Source organism: Phacochoerus africanus, chromosome 3, assembly GCF_016906955.1.
Source record: "Phacochoerus africanus isolate WHEZ1 chromosome 3, ROS_Pafr_v1, whole genome shotgun sequence".
Lineage (NCBI taxonomy): Eukaryota > Metazoa > Chordata > Mammalia > Artiodactyla > Suidae > Phacochoerus > Phacochoerus africanus.
Window position 1 is genome coordinate 137,266,968 of NC_062546.1, and position 18,001 is coordinate 137,284,968.

At 36.3% G+C, this 18,001-nt stretch overlaps 1 protein-coding gene across 12 annotated transcripts in view; it reads right to left on the reverse strand.

The window, feature by feature from the left end:
* LOC125123243 (sodium channel protein type 3 subunit alpha) overlaps positions 1 to 7,768 on the reverse strand; it is a 79,442-nt gene extending 71,674 nt beyond the window's left edge. For all 12 annotated transcript variants that reach the window (XM_047772776.1, XM_047772773.1, XM_047772774.1 and 9 more), the window contains exons 1-3: positions 7,480 to 7,768; positions 1,568 to 1,686; positions 212 to 301 (exon numbers count right to left, since the gene is read on the reverse strand). In XM_047772776.1, the coding sequence (XP_047628732.1) occupies positions 212 to 301; positions 1,568 to 1,686; positions 7,480 to 7,743 (473 nt within the window). In that variant the 5' untranslated portion in view covers positions 7,744 to 7,768. The remainder of the gene's footprint in view (positions 1 to 211; positions 302 to 1,567; positions 1,687 to 7,479) is intronic.
* Positions 7,769 to 18,001: the final 10,233 nt, after the last annotated feature.

Genomic DNA, 18,001 nt, shown 5'->3' on the forward strand with positions numbered 1-18,001 from the left:
GTTATTTGTTGGAAGAAATACCTATTCTTAGGAGAAATACTCCTTCAAAGAACTTCCCTTGTTTTCTTTCATTTTATGGAAATAACTTTTTCTCGGAAGTGTTTAGCCTAACTTCAAAAAGTGGAAACCATTAAGTTAGACCATAACTATAAGGAGATTGCTAGAGAACTTAAGTGTGCATTTCTCATTCCAAGAAATCATTTCTACTTACTCTACATTCTTTGTCCAGTCTGGAGGGTTACTCAAAGTCATAAATACACAGTTGGTCAAAATAGTGCACATAATAAGCATGCTGAATAAAGTAGATTATAGTTAAGGAATAAATGCTAGTACAATATCATGGCCATTTATAAATGATCTAATACAAAAACAAAAGAAATCATCAATACAAATTACCTATAAAATTAATCTTACTTATTTGTTTTAAAGCAATGGCAAAAACAATAAGAAACTTAAAAGCTTGTCATATATTCTTGGTCTACTCTTTTTTATTTTACATAATTTCTTCACAAAACTGGATCCAGGAGAAAGAGATCTCTATTTGAAGCAAATGGAAATTTTGCATATATGGGGAACTTATTAGGCCATCTAGTTATCCTCCTGTAGCTAGTCCACACAATACCAAAGCAAATACTATTTTTAAACCTTCCTAAGAAATAGCTGTAGTAATTTCTCTTAGTATCTCAATCCATATTTCACTCTAAGGAAGCTTATGAGTCTTTATTTTGAGGTAAATAATTTATTTTAGAAAGTAAATACTTTCCAATTTCAAACCACAGAGTGGGAGAATTTGAATGTACCTCAAAAGGTTATCAGTCCTGTTTTCTGTATCTCCAGGTTAACCCTGTCTCTTTTGTTTCTTTCAGTTTTTAGGTTTAGCCTGTTTTGAATCTGTTTGTATAACATATCCATTCTTGAATACTGCTTATGAAGATCACTTTTCTATTTTGTTGTCACTTCTTGAAAATTCTCTTGAAATCTAAACCCATTATGTCATTTTAAATATACTTTTTGGCTATCATTGTAAGTAGTTTTAGGTTTGATTTTTAAATATATATTATTTACCAGATACATAGGCATATAGTAGTTTAATAAATATATCCTGAAGGAAAGAAAGAGGGAAGAAAAGAAGGAGAAGAGGGAAGAAGGGAGGGAGGAAGGCATGATGGACCCAGATGATGAGGATACAAACCAATTATGGCACAAAAGTTTGAACATTTGGTAATACAGATAATAATACTAAACACAAGAGAATATGGTTCATTAGCAATGGTTATATATAGTCTAACTGAGGTTAATAAAAGTTTGAAGGAGATTTGCTGTTGTTTCTACTACACAGTGTGTTTCACTTATACATTCACTGTCATTGCTGCATTTTTACTTCTAGAATCGTAATAGTCATTCTATAATAATCTCATTATAAATAGCAGAAAATCAAGGAGTACCACAGATTAAACAATGATATTACCATTATTCTCAAGGAAATTATATATTTTTCAAAGAATGAAATTTTCTATGAAATCAGTTACTAGAAACGGCACTTAGACAATTCACATGAAAAGGATATGAATGTACCAAAATCTTAATAGCAATTTTCCTAACAGGGTTTAGCGGAGTTAAAATATACAAGGCTGAGGTGGCGCTGAATCGGAATATTGCCTTCCCTTTATTCAATACTATAAAAGTCTGAAAAAGAAAATGAGAAAAAAATTACTAGTTTAGACATGTGGCTTATTTGAAGAACTTACACACATAAAAAACTTTTTACCTGACTTGTTTGAACTTGTTTGTTTAAACCAGTTGGTGTATCATAACTATAAACATGTTAGATGCTTCTCCCCTAAGTTAACATGTAGCTACAGATAAAGATATGATATACTATTATCTAATCTGTATCAATTTCAGAGTTGAGAGTTGAAGTTGAAGGTATCAATTTCATAGTAGAAACTGATGATCCTATGCAAAATTTTTTACCACGTTGTAAGGTAACTTACGGATTCTAATTCTATTTAAAGTGTGCCACCTGTCTGCAGAAATTTTCAGATTATTCTGTGCATACTGCTATTAAAATAACCTTTTATAAATATTTCAATTACATCAAGTCTTTTAACTTCAAAGTTTATGAAGTCTTTGTATTTTCCCTATGGTAGTTGTCCTACTTTAAAATACCCCAACAGGCTGAATAACCTGGTTTCGCTGATTCTCTCAATCTGCTGCTAATACTGAGAAGGGACAGCTGCATTAAGAATTAGGCTGAAAAACCTCACTTCAAAGGGCATTCCATAGCTAAAATCTTATGACCTGAAACCTGTAATTATCACTTTAGTATTTAAGCTAAATGATTACCTACTGGGTTCCCTAGGATCATCTTATTTTTTTCCCACCGAAGTGTCTGTGATCCAGCCAATTCAATTCACTTGTCAAATCCCACTTTGTCAGCTTCTCCCCTTGATTCTGAAAATGAATGTCACAGAATTCTAGAGGAAGGAAGCACCTGAGAGGTCATGTAATGCAAACTTCCTCCTGTTTTAGGTCCATAAATGACTTGTTAGTAAGGTCCTGCTTACAGTGACCCACTCTTACCGCAAAGGTTCTTAGTCCTATCTGCATGTTAGAATCTCCTAGTTTTTTTTTTTTTTTAATTGCCTATATATGAGATCCACAAGAGAGCAGTTTAATCAGTTTCTGGAGGATGGGCACAGACAACAGTATGCTAAAAAAATGTCGGGGGTCAGGTAATTCTAATATGCAGTCGTGGTTGAAAATACCTACTCTCTGAGAATGTCCTCAGCTATCAAAATCATCTCCTCCATCATGTCTTTCCAGATAAATCATACTGCCTTCTGATCACTTCCTAATTGTTTCCCTTTTCCAGTAAGTCTTAGTATATTAATATACACACACTGGCATGTTGCTTGTAATTACAGCCAAGTAGCAATTTACATGTATAGTTTATTCCACTGAAGTTGTTATAAATCACTGGGCTTAAAGAGCCTATTAGTTACTTTTTCTCCACTTTTTTCACAGTACTTAATAGCATGATTTGCAAATAAACACTCATTTTAATTAAATATAGGTTTACCTGTAAGATGCCATTTACCTTTAAGATACGTCTATTCTGTATAACCATTTACTCAATATTTTTATTCTTTAACAAAAGTCTATATCCATATATTCATGTTCACTGGCAACATGTCCTATTTGAATAGGTATATTGTGAGTATAATATTTATATTTTATAAATATAAAATATTTATCTTGAAAGTATAAAGCGTAGAGAAAAGAACTCTGCACATTGTCCTTTTTTATTCAAGACTATGACTTAACTATTACCTAACAAACTATTTTGCATGAACTGTGCTCTATAAATTTGAACAATTTTATGAAGAGGGCAAGTAAACTGTTCTTTATTAGCACTGAGGTTATCCACAGGGACAGTGGACCGTGGGAAGACTACCCCTGAAGCACAAATGCATTAAAGGATTTTCTTGAATTCATAGGATTAAATCATTTAATATTAAAGTTGGACAGTCTAGATCCATTTAGACATTCCATGATGGCAGAAACTTGTAAAATTTACAATAATTTAAAGTACATTTACTCATGCTTTTTTTTTTTTAATAGAAAATATCCCTGAAAAAGCCGCTTGTAACATTGAGAGGATTTTATTTTGAAAAATACCCTAACAGAGTGAACAGAAATGAACTGTCTCTCTAAACATGGAAGCTTCTGCTCTTCCTGCAAAATAAGCCTTTACAGTAATAATGGGATTAAAAATGACATGCCAAGGACATTTTCAGAGAATTTACTGGTTCTGGAATAGAGCAGCCTTTAAGAACACAATCTTAAAATCTTGAGTTCTCAGAAATGAGGAATATGGGAGTTCCCGTTGTGGCGCAGTGGAAACAAATCCAACTAATATCCATGAGGACATAGGTTTGCTCCCTGGCCTTGCTCAATGGGTTAAAGATCCAGTGTTGCTGTGAGCTGTGGTGTAGGTCTCAGACTTGGCTCAGATCCCACATTGGCTGTGGCTGTGGTTGTGGCCCGCAGCTCTAGCTCCCATTTGACCCCTAGCCTGGAAACTTCCACATGCTGCAGGTGCGGCCCTAAAAAAAAAAAAAAGAAAGAGATGGGGAATAAACATTAATGTACTATATGATGAATAAATTACAAGAAAGGCATTTGAATTTCGGGGCTCTTATGTTATTGACAGATGTATCTAAACTGAAAATTATTTGAAAGAATGACAGATAATTAGGGGAGAGATAAATAGTGTCAATTCCAAAATCTATTTTCTAAGAAATGATATGTAATGATGTGACATTGCTACTAAGGTGATGAATGTTATATCTGGAACTACACTAAACTGGTTATTTTCTACTCTGAAATGCTACTTGCTGCATTTTTCCAGGTAAATACACATTTTACATATTTTTTAAAATTTTTATTACTTGAGGCAAGAATAAGCTTTACATATCTGAGGAGAACCATATCCATCAGAGAATTCAAAATTATATGACCATCCTTTAACATTTTCTTTTATTATATTAATAAATACCATATATAGCTTTGCTTAGTGGTTAAGATCTCTAGCTCTAGAGCCTGACTGCCTGAGTTCAAATCCTAATTGCCACTTGTGACTTTGGGCAAGTTACTTAACCTCTTTAGGATTCACTTCCCCACCTATAAAATAAGGTTAACACAGTACCTGCCTTGCTGGTTATTTGAATATTAAATAAGTTATGCCAGTTGAAACACTCAAGCAGTACCTGACACAGTATGAGCATAGCAAGTGTTGTTATTATTATTATTATTATTATTATTACTGTCCCTATTCTTAAGTTTTACCTGATTAATTTGTGTACCATTAAAAGATACTTCGATGTTTCTCATTTGATTAAATTAGGTATGCAAAATGTGTCACTAATTAACAGAAGTGAAGGTACATAATGCTTTAAAGTTTTAAAACACCTTTCAGCTGTATTATTTCATATAATTAACAAGCTCTAAACCATATTTTAAATTCCAGAACTTCTCCATGAGTTTTTTACATTAGCTCCTTCTATTGTAAAAATCACAAACTACCATTTTCTTCAGTAGCACCTCAATCTTCATCCTTATAGACATTTCATAAAGGAAAGCAGTGTAGCCAACAGTAAACAGTCCTAGATATCTCTCAAGATGGGTCATGGCTATTATGGACAAATCAGGGTTCAAGTCTGGTTCTCAGACAGAGAGGCAGTAAAAATTCTGTTTCCTGGCAGCAAACTCACGTCAACCAAGCTTGAAAGCCTCACATAAAGTCAGAATGCGAATCTATTTATTACAACCAGATAGATCACTGTCCCATGGGATGAAATGATTGCAATAGCATAAATAGAACATTCTTTCCTTTTAAGCAGATCGAGCTATGGACAGACAAATTATAAGATACACTTTGCTTAGGGATCCAAATAAATCTACTTAAGTAATACAGATGTTTGATGACATCTCTGTTAGGTAGCCCAGTGTAGCCCCTTAACAATGAAGTCACCTCAATTTGGGGAGGAAAATGCTTTCAGTTCTGTTTTAAAAGATTTGTCTCCCGGGGAAAATGCTAATGTTTTATTTCTATTATTCTCTTTTTCCCCCCTTAATTTTACCAATTCCCTTTCTTTTGGACACTTAAGGGTACTTTCTTTAAGTAGCAAATGCTTTTAATCATACTAGAGTATAAGTCATACCCTTGTCTCCTAAAGGCATCTCTGCAAACATATAGTTTGAAACAATAATTTTCAGAGGAGAATTTTCTTCTAGTTTCTTGGAGGATGTCTCATTGTCATCATGATGTGTAATAATATAGTAACTAAATTTCAAATTTTTCTTCATAAATTTTATAAAGTACTAGAATAAATTACTTTTAGAAATATATGAATATATAGTATATGCCACCTTTCATGGAACTGGTTTCAAAGAAAAAGAAAGGACCTGTTTGTTTAAATTTGCTTTATAACTTTTAAATGAGGTATTTTAAGGGTCGCTACTCAAAGTATGGCCCATGTACCAGAAGCATGAGTCTCTCTCAAGGGCTTGTTAGAAATGCAGGATCTGTGACCTCACTTGAGATCTATGGAATCAAAATCTATATTTTAACAATATCTTCCAGGGATGCATATGCACATGTAGTTTGAGAAGCACTCTTTTAGAGGAACAGGACTAGTGCCGTGTCTGGATGGTTAATTATAAGTTCCTTTACCCACCATTGATCTTATAAATTATCTGCTGCTTAAAGAATATGATTTCTTTAGCCATTCCTTTTTAAAAGGTTATCTTCAACTAGTGAAAATGCTCAATATCTCCTCTGATCTAAAGCTGATAACTCAATGGTGATATTAATTTATCTTTGGTTTCTTCATGGAACTATTTTAATGCTTGTGAATGTGAAATATAAATTGTGGCTACAAGATACCAAAATACCAATTAGAAAGCACAGAATCTACCATCCATTTAAAAAATGTTCTATAAAACAGTGCAGAGCTGATTTAACATCAAAAACTAGCTAATTCTGACAGAATTTTGTGGTTATTACAGCATTAGGAAGGCATAGTAATAACTGTGATTTAAATCATATATAGATGGAAAAACTTGAGGGTTTTTTTTTTGCCTTCTGTTCTTGATAGTTTTTTTCTGAAGGTGGTGTTATAACATTATGTAGCTTTTCCAGAATCTAGTCTGTTACAAATTAAGGTTAAGACAAGCTCACAATCATATTCCAGGTTACTGTATCAAAAAAAAAAAAAAGTATCTTTGGGTGAAAATGTTTCTCAATGTATAGGAAGATATTAAGTAAAAGATTATTTATTAACCTCTAGAATACAAATCTATTGTGAAGAAATCTCAAGCCAAGTAAGAACTGAAAAAATACATATATGGGAATGTCTGTTGTGGCTCAGTGGTAATGAACCGGACTAGTATCCATAAAATGCAGGTTTGATCCCTGGCCTTGCTCAGTGAGTTAAGGATCCAGTGTGGCTGTGGCTGTGGCATGGGGTGGCAGTTATATCTCCAATTTAACCCCTTGACTGGGACTTTCCATGAGTTATGAGTGTGGCCCTAAAAAGCAAAAAAAAGTATGTGCCACATAACTCTTCTTTCATATCACTATTATTCTGTTGTCTAGTATGTGCTTAAATATGTCAGCAATAATAGATATTTTGCTTTGTTGATGTCAATTTTAATTTTGACAATATCAATTACTGTGAAATTGTAGACATTGTTCATCTCTTTATATCTCTTCATTGTAGCCAGATCTTGAATTCATTTCTCATAAATGTTTCTGCTTATTATATTGTGCTTAAAAAAAAGTAAGTGGAAATATAAAGTATTATAAAAATGTTAACAGTAGAAAAATTATGGTGTGATAAATATGAGCCCTAACAAAGTATTTATTAAAGTTAAAAGTTAAAGACTTATTGGAAAGATGAAATCAACACTCACTTTCTTACTAATGTAGTACGGGTCCAGGTCCTCCAGTGGCTCTGAAACCATGCCTGGAGGGATGTCTCCATAAATAAATGGAAGGTTCTTCCCAGCTTCCAAATCACTGTTTGGCTTTGGCTTGTTGTCATCATCAGTGTCTTGTTCTCTCTTGGGCTTCTTGGCTTTCTCTTCTGCAGCACGTTTTTCAATGGTAGCGAGAGATTCTCTGGTAAAAAGGCGGAAGCTTTCAGGTCCTGGGGGTACCAGCAGTGCCTGTGCCATCTTTTCATCCTGCACATTTAATTACGTCTAGCTTCGTGCATAAGAATTGCCTGCAAAAAAAAAAAAAAAAAGTGCTAGAGAGTTAGGAAAGCAAATGAATGAGAGGGATTAAGAAAATCAACCAAGATGTCATTTAATATTTCTTCTAGCAATTTTTTTCTTCTAGTAATTTTTTAAGTATAAACATTACGTGGTACTTTTCATGTTGCACTACAAATTTTAATTTAGGAACATCATTTAATCTAATTTTCAGTAAGCCAACTTTATATATCTATCAAAAGTCTATACTAAGACCTTTGAGCCAGAATATACTATATTTTTGGTAAAGAGTAATGACAGGGATGCTTGCCAATAAGATTAATCAAGGACCCGTTATTTCTTTCCCTCCTCCTTTTATCACATCTTATTAACTCTCCAAATAAAGAAATCCTGGTGACAATGTTATGGTATATCCCTGACATCTAAAATTTCAGGATAGGGAAAGAAGTTCTGCCTATCTCAACCACTGTTTTGATTATCAGCATCACTGACCACTGGTTTCTACACAAGTTCTGGCCATCAGCAGTTGCCAAGAACTCAAAACTCTGTTTCCTTTTAGCTTTTCTCATTGGATCCTTCTGGGGCATCTTCTGAAGCAATATAGAATATATTTACTTCCTTTCCCAGTCTGCTGCTCTTAAGTCTTCTAAGACAATTTTCATTTATTTCTTGCATTTTCCATCTGTGGTAGTGTAGTAAAAGTATGGACAATGGAGCTAGACTCCCTCTGTTCTAAACCCTGGCTTTGCCACTGATGAGCTGCATGACTTTGCAAAATGCAACCCTTCAGCGCTTCAGTCTTCATCTATGGGATTAATATAAGAACTGACCTTCCAGGTTATTGTAAGGAATAAATGAATTAATTTATATTAAATGCTTAGAACAGTTTCCAGAATTAGTAAGCACTATATTAGTGTCAACTATCATAATCTAATTACTTTCAATTCCTCCAGTCATTTCCTCTGTTGAGGTTTCAAGCATCCTCACAATTCAAGCATTTAAATAAGGTCTTGACTTGCTGGAACTACAACTGACTATGAAGTGTCAGGAATGGGCTTCAAAGTGCAGAGTTCAGGGGCACATTCACACATGCCTGTTACCTGGTTGGAAGGGGAAGGGAGACAAGGCAGACATAGGGAGTGGCCCTGATCAAATTTCCAGGGAAGGGAAAAATTTCTGTTTGCTGAAAATATGACAGAACTGTCAAAAATTCAGGAAATCAGCTACATACATTTTGAAACATAAAACAGTTATTTTATGTTGCATTGTGCCAAAAATCTCTTTTTAGAAATCAATATAGAAAATATAAGCAATAACAACAAAATATAATGAGTGTATCCGTCATCTTGTAGAACAGTCTACAACCATGGCATTAAAATAATCATCAAAGTTATCTGTGACATTTTTCCCTATCCCTAAACCACCCACCTGCCCCTGCCCTTGCCCTGTACTTATTCGTTTCCATAGTAGCTTATCCCTAAATGGCCTTCTAATTCTTAGCAGTTCATTTCATGGATATACCGAGATTCCAGACAAGGAAAAACTCTAGATCTTATAGTAACATAAAAATGACTTAGGTTAGTGTGTATTTTTTTTTTAGTGTATATCTGTGTTATTGGTTCCCTAGTCTGATCAATGGCAAAAAGTGTTTTAATAGCTGTGTTTTTTCATTGAATTCAAATTCATAATATTACATTGTTACTATATTTCCTGCTATTATGAAAGTATAGTCTAGATAAGTTAAATTATCAGACTTGCCAAAAAATTGTGCCATTTTCCCTACTAGTTCTGAAAAAGAACTGATTCGTGGTGGGACAGGCTCTTTTTTTATTTTCATCAAGTGATGAATCAGAAGGTTTGGGAACAGTTATTCTGTTTTACTTAAAATCAATCAACAATCTATTTTATGCTTTCTAAATTCATGGTAGATGGCAAAAAATTGAATGAATGGTTTCAACCATTTTATGTCAGTTCCAACTCTAGGCTGCTGCGGGATAATCACAGCTTTTATACTTTTCAGTGTGGAGTTTGTCCTTAACCGCAAGCCTTAAATACCCAGGATGTGTAATCCACCTGACTCTCATCACCTGTCATGAATTGAATGGGTAAGATTCTTCCCAAATGCTAAATGAAAATGACACAGCATGAGAAAAATGTCTTTAAAAATTTCTGTGGAACGTGGTTGCTTTCCTAAGGGAGAAGAAAGGTTACTTTTGTATTTGAGCTTTTCCTTGAACTGATTTTGGTTTCTTTATTGACAACAGAATGAAAACCATGCAGGAGTTGGTATCAGAGATGTGGCTTAGTATTGAGTCTGTCACTAATAGTTTGTCATTTAACCTTCCTCAACCTCAGTGTCGTCAAAGTACTGTGTCATATATGTGGCAACACTTGGTCATAAAGAAATATCTAATTATACTCATTTAATTGCAATCTCCTGATTCCTAACTTTTAAAGTCAAATTAGTTTAAACATACCTAATATAGAAATCTTTTAGTAATCTTTATAGATGACAGATTTCTGCAAGCTCATGACATGGAGCAAGGTGCCATCATAAAGTCATGAAAATTATTTAAAAATAAATTTACCTTCATCTTCACTTATCAAGGGCTAGGATAAAAAAAAAATGAGTGTTGTTCAAAAGGAATAAGTCTCTTTGAAATTCCATCGCTGCTGTCTCTAAATCCTGAGAAGACAGGCCAGCTCCAAACTCTCAGCTTTTTATCTGCAAGGGGAACTAGGGTTTGTTCAATATTTGGATAGGCTGACACATTAAAGATTATAGTGAACAGAGTTTCTCAGGGCTTCATCTATTGCATTGCTGTTTAGAAACCTCTCATAATTCTTTGGCAGTTTTATTTTAATCATTTTCCTCTTTTTTCTTGTTCTTTGTGAGCTTATTATACAGAGCTCTTACATAATTTTTTATCCCTATTAGCCTTTAAAAAATTAATCCCTACTGATGCCTTGGTGTGGAATATATATTTTTAATGAACATATTGCATTATAATTTATTAAAACGTATCTAATTTAACATACCAAATTTTCTCCAGAATTGTCCTTGCCAGGACAAAAAGAGGTAAAAGATCTGAGGAGATATCTCTTTGATTAAAAACTAAATTGTCTCTGTATATAAATATGTGTGAATAAAACAAATGCATCCTTCTGTTAACCAAGAAAGACTATGATTCAAAATATCCTATTATAGGGATGGACAACAGAATTTCAAACATAGAAGGAAACTTAGGATCATTTATTCAGAAGATATTTATTGAGGGACTATTATGTATCAACACTATGGTTGGACTAGGTATCCATTGTCTCTGCCCTTAAGGAACTGATAGTTCACTGGGAGAGAAAGATTTTTATAGGAATAATTATATATAGCTGGTTATTTTCTGAGGTCCATAAATGGGAGCAATTTATTCTGCCGACGGAGGGTATTGTTCAGGGAAATTTTCCTGATGAAGTGATATTGGGGTAGTATTTGACCAACTAGCTGTGATGGTGGTAAATGGGGAGGGTTGGTAGGAAGACATATCATTATAGACTTGCTAGGGGTAGGCAGGGAGGCAGCATGTATGTTAATGCAGAAATAAAAGAGAACATGGATTGTTTGGAAGGAATCATAAGCAGCTCATTTTAGGTAGGCAGCAACCTGCCCAAAAGAAAGTGGTAAAAGAAAGGAATGGAAATTTAGGCAGATATAGATCACCAGAGGTCTCATTCAGCACACTAGGTAACCTTTGGGTGGGAGTGGCACAATTGCTTTGAAGATAGGAAAGATGGTGGCAGTATGAAGGGTAGACAGGTAGGGAAAGGTCCTCGAGTAATAGTTTTTAAACATTTTAGTTTTAGGATCCTTTAATACTCTTAAAACTACAGATGACCTCAAAGAGCTTTTGCTTTAGGGGGACTTATCTCTCCATATTTACCATTAAAAATTAAAATAGAAAATTAAAAACATGTTTTAATTAACTTCATAATAAGCACTTGTATGTTTACATATAAAACAGATTTTTAATGAAAATAATTATATTTTCCTAAAGGAAAAGAATTAGTAAGAATAATGAACTTGTATTACATCTGGGCAAACCTCTTTATTGTCTGGCTTGATGGAATACAGTTAGAGTCTCATATCTGCTTTACAGTTCAATCCCTTGAAGAAATGTTATTTTGGTTAAAGTACATGAAGAAAATTCTCACCTTTTTTGGCAATTGTGAATATTCTTCTTTGATACAAACTACAACTATACAAACTGTAGTTTCTTAAATGAGTTTCAATATGGAATCTGAAACCTTAGCAGGGAACTTTTGCTTGACCTTGCCCTTTGGATGGATTTTTGTACCATCGTGCATGGATCATTTGGAAAATATCAGCACCTTACTATGCATATTTTCAAAATTTGGACAAATATTTATGGTATAACATTCAAAAGTCACAGTTGTTAATATCACCATTGATCTCTTGAGAAAATTCATAATGTATTGGAAGGCTGCCAGCTCCCAGTGTCAGGTAAAAGTTTTCCAAAATCCCAATTTCCACTTGAAAACTCCAATTTTAACTTTGACAACAAATGCTGTCATTTGCTATTTCTGAAATGACAGGGTTTTTCCTTTGTTCATTTTTGAGAAAATATCTGCCAAATATCCAAGTCTGAATAACCATAGATTGTCAGTTCTTTCTTTCTAGTGAAAATGGTGTTCCATGAAAAACAAAAAAGTGGTGTATTCAGCTCCTGACTGATGCAGTCAGACAAGTGCTTTTCTTTGAAACAACCAGTATGCAGCAGAGGTGTTTTATGTATTCTTCCCCTTTCATAATAGAGAATATTAAAAAATATGTGCTCTTTAGGGTCAAGATTTAATAAAATAAATAGTATTTACTGCTTCATCAAAGATGTACTTATGTGAACTGGCTTTTTTTTTCTTACTGAAAGTGATAGTGAAGAAAATAAAGACACTCCTCCTACAGTTTGATGCCACTACCTGGATTCCTATTCAGGCATTAGCAGTTTTATCCCCATGATTTAAGCATTATCAATTTAAATGTCAAAACGGTGAAAAAAGAGGGACAAGATGGCGGAGGAGTAGGGGGACACGCTTGCCCTCTCCCACAAACACAACAAAAAAAAGCACATCTACAGAATAAATGACTCGCACAGAACAGCAACCAATCGCTGGCAGAAGAACCTAAACTCCAATAATGGCAAGAAGTTCGTGACATTACGGGGCAGAACAGGAGAAAAGAGGAGAGTGAGAGAAGGTGAATCCGAGCCGGACGGGCGCTCCCCGAAAGGGAACTGCGGAGGAGAAAGAGATCCCGCACCCTGGAAAGTCACCTACACAGGGGAAAGATCAAATGAACCGGAGGAATCTCCGGATGCAGAGAAGAGTGTAGCAGTAAGTTGGAGTAGGGAAAAGCCGATCAAGAACTGAACGGACCACCTGAACTACGGGCACAGTCACCAAAAATTGAGACGCCTAGGTGGGGGCTGGGCACCGAGACCTAGGCTCCAGAGGTTAGTCCCCAGGCTGGGGGGGGCGGGGTGGAGCGGAAACTGCTTGGGAGCTCTAGAAACTATTTGACGGGACAGAGACTGCCTGGGAGACTAGAAAACAAAGCTGTCGCAGAGGAAGGGAGCAATACTCTAGGGGCGGGGAAGTGGAAAGCCTCATCAGAGGGAACCTGGGAAAAGAGCCTGGTCTGCGCCCGTGCTGGGGAGGGGAGAGAAGAAGGGGTGGGTCCCCATAGAATACCCCCCACACCACAGCAAGCTTACAGGCCCGCTAGCTACCTGAAAGCTGTGCTTCCCAGTGCATCCCCTCCCCCCACCCCCACCATCCCCTACGCTCTCACCGAACCTGGGGCTGCCTGCCATCCAGGAGGGCTGGCCTCAACAATTGCCTGAAGCCTACCACCGCAGGGGCTGTCCCTGCACAGGCCTGCTTGCCCTTTGGAGGGGCTACACTTCTGCAGAGTAGCACCAAACACCACCAGCCCCCGAGAAAAGGCCTGCAGCCCAGAAAAGCTAGAACAAGCCTAGCCAGGCAGTGAATAGATCTGCCTAATTCCCGGATGGTCTTTCTGAGTCGGGCTGCCCTGGGGAGGAGCCTCTTGGGTTTCCAGTGGCCCTGCTACCCGCCCAAGCCCCTATGGGGTGCCCCACTCCCACGGAATAGCTGCTCAGCACCACCAGCCCCCTAGAAGAGCCCCTGCAGCCTAGAAAAGCTGCAACAAGCTTGGCCAGACTGTGAAAAGATCCGCCTACATTCGCAGGACGTCCTCCTGATTTGGGTTGCCCTAGGGAAGAGCCTCTTAGGTTCTCAGTGACCCAGATAGCTGCTCCAGCCCCCAGGGGGTGCTGCACTCCTGAGGAACAGCTGCCCAACACCACCAACCCCCTGCAAGAACCCCACAGCCTAAAAACACCAGAGCAAGCTCTGCATGACCAAGTGACATCTGCTACCATCGTGGTGTGGACCTCCCAGTCCTGTCTGCCCTCAGGAAGTCCTCCTTTGCTTATCTGGAGTGTTAGCCCCATCAACACTCCAGAAAAGCCACACTGCCTCAAAAAAGATTGACCAACAACGCCAGCCCTCAGGAAATATTCCACAGCAGTGACAAGGCAAACACTGCCCGATAACGGAGAGTACAACTCCCTCAGGAGAAAGAAAACAACAAGCAAGATGAAGAAGCTGAGAAACCACCCCCAGTCAAACCAACAGGAGAACTCACCTAAAACAGTCAACAATGAAACAGATCTCTGCAGTCTGACAGACCTGGAGTTCAAAAGAGAACTAGTGAAAATACTGAAGGAATTAAGAGAAGATATGAACAGTAATGCAGATACCCTCAGAAAGGAACTAGAACATATAAGGAGGAGCCAAGAAAAACTAGAACCTTCACTTGCAGAGATGCAAACGGAACTAAGGGCAGTAAAAACCAGAATGAATAATGCAGAAGAACGAATCAGTGATATGGAAGATAGAATAATGGAAATCACTCAATCCGGTCAACAGACAGAAAACCGAATCAAAAAACTGGAAAGCAATATAAGAGACCTATGGGATAATATAAAGCGGGCCCATCTACGCATAATAGGAATTCCAGAAGGAGTAGAAAAAGATAAGGGGATGGAAAATATATTTGAAGAAATTATCGCTGGAAACTTCCCAAATCTAAAGGATACTGGGTTCAAGATACAAGAAGCACAGAGGGCCCCAAACAAACTGAACCCAAATAGACCCACAGCAAGACACATCATAATAAAAATGGCAAAAGTTAGTGATAAAGAGAGGATCCTAAAGGCAGCAAGAGAAAAACAGAATGTTACCTACAAGTGAACCCACATAAGAATATCAGCTGATTTCTCTACAGAAACACTACAGGGAATGGCAAGAGATATTTAAAGTGCTAAAAGGAAAAAATATGCAACCTAGAATACTCTATCCAGCAAGAATATCATTTAAAATAGAAGGGGAAATAAAAATTTTTTCCAACAAAAAAAACTTAAAGAATACTGCAACACAAAACCCAGGTTAAAGGAAATATTGAAAGGGCTTCTCTAAACCAAAAAGAAAGGAAGGAAAGGGAAGAAAAAAGGAAAGAAAAGAAAAAAAAGAAGAAGAAGAGGAAGAACTAGGACTGAGGAAACCGCAATCAGAGAGCAGTCACTCAAATAAGCCAGCATACAGATTTAATCATGAACAGGCCTCAAACAAAATAAAAGTAAAAAAAGAAAAAAAAAGAGTCATCAAAACCATAAAATGTGGGCAAGGGATGTTAGGAAGTAAATAACACATTTTGTTTGTTTGTTTGTATGTTTCTCTTTTTAATTTTAATATAGTAATGAAGGGTTTGAACTTACAGGACCATCAGGCTAAAACACACAATTATGGGAAGGGGTTAGCATAATTAAAAAACAGGGCTACCACAAGCCAAAACCAAATATTGCATTTGCAAAAAATGAAAAAAAATAATACACTCAAGCAGATAATAACAGGAGACCATCCAACCAAAAAAAAAAAAAAAAGAAAGAAAAGAAAAAAAGAAAGGAAGAATGGAGAACCATAGAATCAACTGGAACACGAGGTTCAAATGGCAATAAATAATCATCTATCAATTATCACCTTAAATGTCAATGGACTGAACGCCCCAATCAAAAGACACAGAGTGGCTGAGTGGATAAAAAGGCAAAAACCTTCAATATGCTGCCTACAAGAAACTCACCTTAGGACAAAAGATACATATAGATTGAAAGTGAAAGGGTGGGAAAAATATTTCACACCAATAGACATAACAGAAAACCAGGAGTCGCAACACTCATATCAGACAAAATAGACTTTAAAACAAAAGACATAAAGAAAGACAAAGAAGGACACTACTTAATGATTAAGGGATCCATCCAAGGAGAGGATGTTACTATCGTCAACATATATGCCCCAAATACAGGAGCACCCAGATACATACAACAAATATTAATAGACATAAAGGGAGATATTGATGAGAATACAATCATAGTAGGAGACCTTAATACCCCCCTCACATCAATGGACAGATCCTCTACAGAAAACCAATAAAGCAACAGAGATCCTAAAGGAAACAATAGAAAAGTTAGACTTCATTGATATCTTCAGGACACTACATCCAAAAAAATCAGAATACACATTCTTCTCAAATGCTCATGGAACATTCTCAAGAATCGACCACATATTGGGACACAAAGCTAATCTCAATAAATTTAGGAGCACAGAAATTATCTGAAGTATCTTCTCTGACCACAATGCCATGAAATTAGAAACCAACCATGGGAAAAGGAAAGAGAAAAAACCTACTGCATGGAGACTAAACAACATGCTACTAAAAAACCAATGGGTCAATGAGGAAATCAAGAAGGAAATTAAAAACTACCTTGAAACAAATGATAATGAAGACACAACTGCTCAAAATCTATGGGATGCTGCAAAAGCAGTGCTCAGAGGGAAATTGATAGCAATACAGGCCTTTCTCAAAAAAGAAGAAAGATCCCAAATGGACAACTTAACCCTCCACCCAAATGAATTAGAAAAAGAAGAACAAAAAAGTCCTAAAGTCAGCAGAAGGAAGGAAATGATAAAGATCAAAGAAGAAATCAATAAAATAGAGACTCAAAAAACAATAGAGAAAATTAATAAAACCAAGAGCTGGTTCTTTGAAAAGGTCAACAAAATTGACAAACCCCTGGCCAGACTCACTCAAAAGAGGAGAGAAAGAACCCAAATAACCAAAATTATAAATGAAAAAGGAGAAATCACAACGGATACAGCAGAAATACAAAAAACCATAAGAGAAGACTATGAACAACTATATGGCAACAAGTTTGACAATCTGGAAGAAATGGACAATTTTCTAGAATCTTACAGCCTGCCAAAACTGAATCAAGTAGAAACAGACCAACTGAACAGACCGATCACTAGAAATGAAATTGAAGAGGTCATAAAATCACTCCCTACAAATAAAAGTCCAGGACCAGATGGCTTCACAGGTGAATTTTATCAAACATATAAAGAGGCATTGGTGCCCATCCTCCTTAAACTCTTTCAAAAGGTTGAAGAAGAAGGAATACTCCCAAAGACATTCTATGATGCCACCATCACCCTCATTCCAAAACCAGACAGAGATACCACCAAAAAAGAAAACAATCGCCCAATATCATTGATGAATATAGATGCAAAAATTCTCAACAAAACCTTAGCCAACCGAATCCAACAACATATCAAAAAAATTATACACAATGACCAGGTTGGGTTCATCCCAGGTTCACAAGGATGGTTCAACATACGCAAATCAATCAGCATCATACACCACATTAACAAAAAAAAAAGTCAAAAATCATATGATCATCTCAATAGACGCAGAAAAAGCATTTGACAAAGTCCAACATCCATTCATGATCAAGACCCTCGCCAAAGTGGGTATAGAGGGAACATTCCTGAATAGAATCAAAGCCATTTATGATCAACCCACAGCAAATCTAATACTCAATGGGGAAAAACTGAAAGCCTTCTCACTCAAATCTGGAACAAGACAGGGATGCCCACTCTCACCACTGCTCTTCAACATAGTTTTGGAAGTCCTAGCCACAGCAATTAGACAAACCAAAGAAATAAAAGGCATCCATATAGGAAGAGAAAAGATAGAACTGTCACTGTATGCAGATGACATGATACTATACAC